Below are 9,069 nucleotides of genomic sequence, written 5' to 3' on the forward strand. Positions count from 1 at the left end.
TACATTCACTCTGCCCTATCCTGTGCTGAAATGTACATTCACTCTGCCCTATCCTGTGCTGAAATGTACATTCACTCTGCCCTATCCTGTGCTGACGTGTGGGCTTGTGGTCATAAATGGGAAGAGTGCATGGATGGCCACAACCAACCACTTTGTAGAGATACCACAACAAGCATTGGGAAAGGCAGCACTCCTGGTCCCAGGCCTGTGCTTATATTGTATAGAATATAGTAGGAGCACAGTGGAGAAGCCATTGGATCAGCATGTCAGGCAGTAGGAAGTATCAGAGGTCACCAATGGCAGCCTGTAGCACTTCTCAGGACAAGTTGTTTTTAAAATGCAACTAAATTATTCTGGATCCGTCAGGTTGTTATTGCAGAAGGGACAGGCATTGTCCCCTCTCCAGTAGTCTGTCTTACCTGTCTGATCACTCCGTGTTTCTGGTAACAAAGCTGAAGTGCCCATGCTTGGCATGGCCAATGAAGATGCCCATATGTCATCTCTAGGAGGAGGAAGAGAAGGGAGATAGAGGGGCCCTGTGATGGAATGCAGATAGATGAGTCTCACAGGTTTATTTTTTCTTTAAAGTTTATGTACAGCCAATACTTTTAACGTCTATTTAGATTGGGAAGAGTTAAAACCTGACAGTTTTTGCTATCTGTGTTCCACTGGGGTAATATTCATTTATTTCCTGTATGTATGTAGGGCATCATCCCAGGTGATGGGAATTCTCCTCTTCCACTGTTGATCATTGTTGTCAACCATATGTAAATTTAGTATCAGAGCTTTGCTCTTTCCTGTTCATTTCTGTTCATTTTGTATTTATAACAATTCTCTGCAGGACTGCCAGCAATCCACGCAAGGACATCTCATGTTGATATCTTCTACCTCTGCCACATGCTAATGTACACAGAGAAAGCCTGCATTTAACAAAATCACCAGCAACAATTGCTTTTTATTCACCTCTACGGTCTTGGTTAAAAATCATTAATGGAGAGAGATTAAATCACTTTCTATAAATCATTGTGTATTGCTGGTAATAACAATCCAGAGCAGCAGTGTAAAGCCGCAGTTTTCTGCTTCTGGGCACACAGCAAGCAAATCGCATCTGGAAATGCACACAGCTGCAGCCATGATACAAACCAACTGCACACAAAGCGACTCATTCTTTCTGCACTCTGTAGCAACTGCATCTAAAACAAAGCTCACAACCTCTCCAGTTCACTTGAATGGGAGAGGTTAGGGCCACTGATGAGCCTGTAGCAGAACATTGCAGCTTACCATGGATTTGAAATGGCTATAAATTGTTGCTTCAAAACAAAATCACCACACATGGCAATGCCAATATAGTGAACCAATACATTTAATTACTACTACTAACATGCAATAATTTTGCTACTTTACAAGACTTAAGGCGAATCATTCAGCTAAAGTAAAAGAGCTTTGTGTTAATAGCTTGTGTGTACATTTTCTTCTTAAAAATGTCTACATCTAGGCCTATTTTTAAGAGGGAGGATGTCACTTTCCACTCACCAATATTTCACGTTTTTTTTTTTCTTCCTAATTTAACAGACACTCAATGACTATAGGAGACCGGTAATATAACCCTGCTAGTTACCTTTGTTTTTGTGAGGTTTTTTTATTTTTTTTTTGAGGGCATGGCTATACTATAGTGAGGTCATTTTGCTGCTTTCTTCATTTGACTCTTGATTTTCAGCAATTATGTGGTTTCATTATTACCTGCCAAAATTATGAATGAGACCAACCGGTAACTACAACACAGGACTAGTAAGAAGGGCAATTGGTAACACCACACACACCATATACCAAAAAAAAAAAATCATGTTCTGAGCAAGGCCAGGAGCTTTACAATAGAAAGCACAGGTAATTTACACGGGTAGATTATACAATTACAATGTTTATTGCAAAATGCACTTTATGTCAGTGCAGTATTGAATACATTCTCATATTGATTGTTTGTTTGTATTTTTTTTCAGGGATTGTTAAAAAAAATTCAGCATGGAACAATGGAGACTTTGATTTCAAAACATTACTTTTGTGCACAAGGATTAAAACCTTTTTAAAAAGTAATCTGTTTTCCCTAGTTTTGAAGAATGCTTGGCTTGTTATGGTCTCGGGTTTGTGGGTTAGATAGCCCAGTTCACCTCACACGAGCTGAAGCCACACGAAGAGTACTGAGTTTGGAGTTAAACAAGGACAGGGATGTTGAGCGAATGCATGAAAATGGGATCAACACTCTTGACATTGACCCTGTGGAAGGAAGATATATGCTTTCTGGTGGGTCAGACTGCATGATTGTTCTTTATGACCTTGAAAATTTGACTAAAAAGCCTTCCTTTACGTGCAAAGCACTGTGTAAAATTGGTAAAGGCCACCCTGATGTACACAAATTCAGTGTTGAAACTGTTCAGTGGTACCCTCACGACACTGGTCTATTTACATCAAGCTCATTTGATAAGACTCTAAAGATATGGGACACAAACTCATTACGGCTAGCTGAATTATTTCAGTTTGATGGAAATGTTTACAGCCATCACATGTCTCCGCTTGCAACCAAACATAGCCTAATAGCAGTTGGGACAAAGAATCCGAAAGTTCAGTTATGCGACCTAAAATCTGGCTCTTCTTCGCACATATTGCAGGGTCATAGAGGAGAAGTGCTGTCTGTCTGCTGGTCTCCACGATATGATTTTATTTTAGCAACTGCAAGTACTGACAGTAGAGTAAAACTGTGGGATATCCGCAAAGCTTCTGGGTGCCTTATAACACTGGATCAACACAATGGGGAGAAATCAAAATCCTCCTCGGAAGCTATGAACACTGCCCATAATGGAAGAGTGAATGGTTTATGCTTTAGCAGTGATGGGCTTCACCTTTTGACTCTTGGCACTGACAACCGGATGAGGCTATGGAACAGTGCTACAGGAGAAAATACTCTCGTTAATTATGGCAAAATTTCAAATACCAGCCGTAAGTGTATGAAATTTACAGTTTCAGCAGCCTGTAATCCAGATTTTGCCTTTGTGCCAGTGGATAGCACAATAGCTGTATACACTATACATACAGGTGAAAAGATAAGTGTCCTGAAGGGACATTACAGTGATGTGGACTGTTGTGTTTTTCATCCTTTTTACCAAAATCTGTACAGCGGAGGCAAGGACTGTGATATTTTGGCTTGGGTACCTGCAATGCGGGAGCCCGTTCCTGATGAAGACAGTGAAAAATCGAGGTCACAAGCCCATATCCACCCAGCCTTTCAGGATGCATGGAGTAGCAGTGAAGAAGATGAATGAATTAAAATATTTTTTGTGTGTTGTGATATTTAAAATGGCAGCTATTTTTCTCCTTTGTCTTTAAAGTAAATATTTTGTGCCCAGTGGTATATTGTTAAGAAAAATTGTTGTAAAAGTAAAACAATGTGGTTCACTTTTTACTGATGGTTAATGTGGTGTCTGCTGTTACATACTCTTCTTTCTACGTCAACCGATTGCGCACTCGCAGGTGTGACATTAGGTGATGTAGCATGCTGTAAAGGTAAAAAAAAAAGCTTGTGCGAGATCGGCATCTCTTTCCTCTTAGTGAAGGAAAATGCCCATTCTGCGCATGCCCGAGATTGGACATGTGCAGAAGGAGCAGCCAAGAGCCGCCCAGGATGAGTGACATAGGTATCCCAGGAGGTTCTGCGCTTCCATTCATTCATGCATGCATGAAGATTTTTACTTTGTCTACCCTTTTATATAAAGTAAAAACCTTGAGTTTAGGTCCTCTTTAACAAGTAATTATAGCACAGTCTATCTGCCTCCTTCTTCCTTTTCTGGGCGATCTTCAGCTATCTTGATAGCCCTTTCTAAGATGACATAACTTCCATGCCAGTGTGTGGGAATTCATTCATCCCCAGCACACACAAGTGAAGCTGAGATTGCCAGGTTTTCCCAGCATCCAAAGCTGACGCAGCACATGCGCTGCTCAGCTTTGATTTCAGAAACCTGAGCAATTAAGCAGGTAAGACGCATTATTGCAAAATGACCTGCCTGATTTTGCCACATATTAGAATACTTTCTTGTTGGTTGCTAGCTCAATTGCAACACATTAATTTTATTGCACTATAAATATAGTGTTTATCAAGGTAATATACTAGTAGGCATTTGACTGCCAAACTGGATAGACCAAAAACAATTGGGCATGTGTATTGAAATTCAATTAATCTCCTAAAAACTGAATGGAAAATGATTCTCAAAATGATTACCATATATACCTAAATATCAATTGAAAATAAACTGAGGTACCTACTATTACCTGTAATAAAAGGAAAAATACTTTTAATTGAGAATAAACCTAGGGCACGAAGTGCCCCAAGAAATTACTGAAAAAACTATCTTGGTTTATATTTCAGTATATACAGTATTTTTTCATTGGTAGGTTGTTTGACTCCTTAACTGCAGTCTTGCACAGTTATACTTGTTTTTTCTATAGTTTATTTCAATTTCACTGTGCACTGTAAGATTTTCACAACGTGCATTGGAATTTGCAAACGGATAGAGCCTCATGCTTTCATTGCGTACAGGAGCACAGGTACCCAGGGATGATGTCTCAGAACCTAAAAGGTAACCAATGAAAAACGTCAGCTTTAGGGTGTCTGGAGTGAAATTCTACCTGTTACATTCCCAGAGACTTTGTGGTTATGGTACCCTTCTCCAGACCATATAACCTGGAATGTTTTTTAAAACCAATTTTTAAAAACAAAATACAATAAATAAACACTAAAGTTGCTCACCATTTGGCATTTAACAAGAAGGCTTATTTATCAAGATTGTCAAGATACCCTGTCACCTACTTCGTCTTGGGTAAAGCAGAGAAATGTATTTAACATCTGCATCCTCATGAAAAAGGAAACTGCCGTTTTTTATAAAAACATTTTTGTTGGAACATACTTACAATTTTTTTTTTAATTTTGCTTGGAAATCTCTTTACCCTGTCACAAAATGGTAGTTTTTGGCTAAAAGTATAGCAGAACTGAAACTCAACTTCCGCTTTTTTATTAGTGTCTTAGTTCCCAGGTAAGCTAATTTTCAGTATTTTTCTTGGACAGAATATGAGAGAAAGGTAAAAGCATCAAATTAATTAAACTAAAAAGAAAGTTCTACTTTTAAAAATCCACGATCAGGAGGTTTATATTGCAGAAAGGGACAGGATAAATATTATGAGGCTAATGTGAGGCTGCTGGATCCACCTATTTCGTTCTTCATCTGCCAGTACCTAATCTGAACTGGTCTTACCTTCTTCAACAAGCGTTTCATCTCCCCTTACTGGCATCTAAACTGTGTGTCCTTTTGTGTACTAATTCCATCTGCCCGTGTGTGGTATGCCAACAACCCTTTACTGTTTCCTTAACTATTTAATAATTAGGCATGGTCAAGTGCCAGATTTTAAGTGCTTTGGAAATAAATCCAAGAAATTAGACCTGGAATTAAAATGGTTTTAGAACTACCACTCTACTCTGCATCTTCTACCACAAGCCTTTGGAATGAACTGACATTAGAAACCACCTGTACTGCTACATAACCTCTCCTGCCACCATCCTGATCTGTTATTTTTGCCAAGCCGCACATACTGCTTTCCTAATTTTATTCATATAGTCCTACACCTTTCAGCATACAAGTTTAAGAAGATATCCACTACAGTTGCTGCTCACATGGATTTCTGTTTTCCATATTATCTAAGGTGCTCCTGTGATTCACTATTGTCTGGTACAATGTATTATTTGCCCTCCTCTCACACTGCTGACCCTATTCCCTCTCTTCCACTTCTGTTAACTCCTTATTTGCCTGCTCCTCCAGTCACCTTCTTTCTCTACTTCTTCTTTCTGGTGACATCTCACCTATCCTGCGTTATCCCCACAGCCTTTCTCTTTCCCACCCTCCACTAATCTCATTCCTAACACAAATTTTTCAACCCTTTTTTCTGCACCCTTTCATGCAGTCTTTGAAATGCTAGATCTGTCAGCAACAAGTTAACCTCTATCCACAACCTTCTCCTTTCTAAATCTCTGAACTTTCTGACTCTCACTGAAACTTGCCTTTCTCCTTCGGACTGCCTCTTCTGTTGCTGTCTCCTATAAAGACCTGTACTTTACACTTACTCCTGACAACAGGGAAGGTCGTGTGTATTTCATTCTAATTGTACTTACAGAGTCCTTCCTACCCTATTCTCTCTCATTTGAAGCATAATCCATTTGTCTTTTCCTTCCCCAACCACTCATTGTTGCTGTTGTCTGCTGCCCCCTTTCCCAATCTCCCAATTTTTGGACAACTTTTCCTCGTTGCTCCCACCTATTCTTCTCATGACTTGCCCACCCTCATCTTTGGAAACCTTAATGTTGCAATGAATCACCTCAACCACCCTTCTTTAGCTAAATTGCTTTTACCTCCTCCTTTGGACTAACACAGAACAATAATGGCCCAACACATTGCCGGACACAAGTTCTAGTATTTTCCAAACTCTGCAACCTCATCCGCCTTGACAACTCACTATTTACCCTTTCTGACCACAATCTTCTTACCTTAAACCTTTCTTCTTTCCTTTCTTTGCTTCTTCCCAGAGGTCAGACATCAGATGTCTCTGCTTACCATACCACTCCAACAATATCCACCTCTTCCACCTGTAAATCACTAACCTTCTTCCGCCCTGTTAGTTTAGACAAAATCATCTCTCTTTTTACCATCATTTCCATCTAATACCTGTCTGCTCTGATCTACTCTGTGCCCAGTCTTCCATCCTGGCTCCAGCAGTGGCTGCACTATTCAACCTTTTCCTTTCTACTGGTATTGTCCACACCTTTAAACGTGTCATTATTGCCCAATCCTGAAGAAACCCTCACTAGACCCCTCCCTAAAGACTCAACAACTACCTGAACACCAACTGTCTTCTTGACCTATTCTAGTCTGGCTTTCCATCTGTACATTCCAATTAAGAAACTACAAAAAGGCCAAATGACCTCATCTGAGCTGAGTCGCGTGGAATATTTTCTCTCCTCCTTCTCCTTAATCTTTCCTCTGCTTTTGAGAACTCTCCTCTCTGACTATCATTATTATTGTGTATAAGAAGCAGGAGATAAGTGCATGAGAGCAATAAAGTGAGTGTTTTCACAGGAAGAAATATATAACAAATCATTTATTACATGGGCAGTGGGCATCCTTTAAAAGAAACCCAGTTTAGCAAAATTAAACAGAATATTAAGAGAAAGGACCCATACCATCACCTGGTCAGCCAGAACATTGCAGGAAAAGGCAGGTATAGAATATGTTTAAAACATTGAGGGGATTGTTTTGGATGATTGAAGTAGGAGGGGTTGATTAGACAGCTTGATAGGTTACAGATTTAATACTACCTCCTTCATGCTTACTAGTTGATCCGGGGGTTCAGCAGTCCCATACTAACTATTTGATGCTCCAAAAGTGTTATTTCCAAGACAGCTAAGCAAAAGTGAGCATATATGTTGCTCCAAAATAATTTTTTTAAATCACCAGCAGTGACATCACTTCTATTTTGATAACACTTCATTCATTCCTATGCTACTGAGAAATCTACAGATTTATATGGTTATTGGCAGCATATTGACGCCCTTTATCATATGTTTAGGAAGATATATGTATTATTGTGCTTTGGATTACTGTGTTTACATGGTTTATGTTTTGCCTAATGATGCCTACAATGTTTTATGTGGGGGACGGGATTAGAGGCTTCAGCTACTTATAAACCGTAATATCATCAGTGGCTGTTGTGAAGCTTAACAATATGAGCACCCGCAGCCGAACATTCTACATTTTGCTTTCTAGACACCAACCCAGCATCATGTGATTTTCCCACTATTCTATTTTTAGACAGCAAATTCATATTTATAGGTATCGTGGCAACTGGATGAAGCGGTTCTGTAGTTGTAAAAGCTAGCAGTTTAGAATGCTAGTAGTGTACTAGAAAGAATGAGCTCATCATCATTATCAAACCTTACAATCAGCTCTCCATAGAGCGGATTCTGCCAGAAAACTTTATCTTAATATACTTTTGTTTAGAAGGGCTCCCACGTCAGAACATCATATGGGAAACAATATTCATTAATTTGTAAACTAAAATAAATTTTATATGATATTCAATGTTTTGTTTCTACAGCAGCCTTTCTCATTTTCATAGAGATAGTGGTACTCTCATCTCAAACCAAAGCTGCCAGCTTCCACCTTATCAAGTACAAAGAGGAGAAAAATATGCAAAATATTGTACATTTTAACAAATATACAGACTAAGTGTACTGTAGAGCAATCGGTAATGGTTTGCTGATTTGCACTGCTTTAGTTTCACATGAGGTCATCTTAGGTAAAATCAATTCTCATAATGTTAATGCCATATACATACAGTGTTTCTCAATCTGGGTTCTGTGGAACTGTAGGGTTCCTCCAGAGGTTGCTACCAGTAGGGGTTCCTTGAGCAATGAGCAATTTTGTGCCTTTCTGGTTCTGATACCAATGATCTTATCTAAAGAGGTGATGTTCTTCTCACTGGCCTGCAATATAAGAGGCAATCTTTTATAAGGGGTTCCCTGAAGATCTGGGTCAAGTCAAGGGCTCCCCCAAGTTAAAAAAAAGTTTAAAAAGGCTATATATATTATTTATACCATTGTATAAATATTAATGCTAGTTGAAGCTGGCATTCTTTAATTTTGTTTTTTACTTTAATTTATACAGTTGCACTCATGGTCCATCTTTTTGCCCAATAATGTAATGTAATTCAGGGATGTTTCTGGGCATAACGTGAGTAAAGGATTGGCTTAGGGGGTAGCTTCTAAACACCTTTCCAAATGTTACATGTATCTATTTTTCAGTCCATTTTTAGGGGAATTCCTATTAATACTTACAAATGTGCCAAAGGCAGGGCTGGGAACCACCAAGATTGTTTTTTTTTTGTTTTGTTTTTTGTATAATTATAGTGTGCAATCTGCTGTCTGTGACTTCAAAGCCCAGTTCCAGAATTCCTGACCATGCCCTCCACTAGCAAAAT

At 39.0% G+C, this 9,069-nt stretch overlaps 1 protein-coding gene across 2 annotated transcripts in view; it reads left to right on the top strand.

Annotated features, from left to right (window-relative positions):
• Positions 1 to 3,454, top strand: part of ERCC8 (ERCC excision repair 8, CSA ubiquitin ligase complex subunit) — a 4,455-nt gene extending 1,001 nt beyond the window's left edge. Inside the window, exons 1-2 of one of the 2 annotated variants that reach the window (XM_072405919.1) lie at positions 91 to 1,884; positions 1,998 to 3,454. In XM_072405919.1, coding sequence (XP_072262020.1) covers positions 2,115 to 3,314 — 1,200 coding nt within the window. In that variant the 5' untranslated portion in view covers positions 91 to 1,884; positions 1,998 to 2,114 and the 3' untranslated portion in view covers positions 3,315 to 3,454. Of the gene's footprint in view, positions 1 to 90; positions 1,885 to 1,997 lie in introns of those variants that run through there. The other variant, XM_072405918.1, reaches the window with a different exon arrangement.
• Positions 3,455 to 9,069: the final 5,615 nt, after the last annotated feature.

This window comes from Pyxicephalus adspersus, chromosome 3, assembly GCF_032062135.1.
Source record: "Pyxicephalus adspersus chromosome 3, UCB_Pads_2.0, whole genome shotgun sequence".
In the NCBI taxonomy this organism is placed as follows: Eukaryota; Metazoa; Chordata; class Amphibia; order Anura; family Pyxicephalidae; genus Pyxicephalus; species Pyxicephalus adspersus.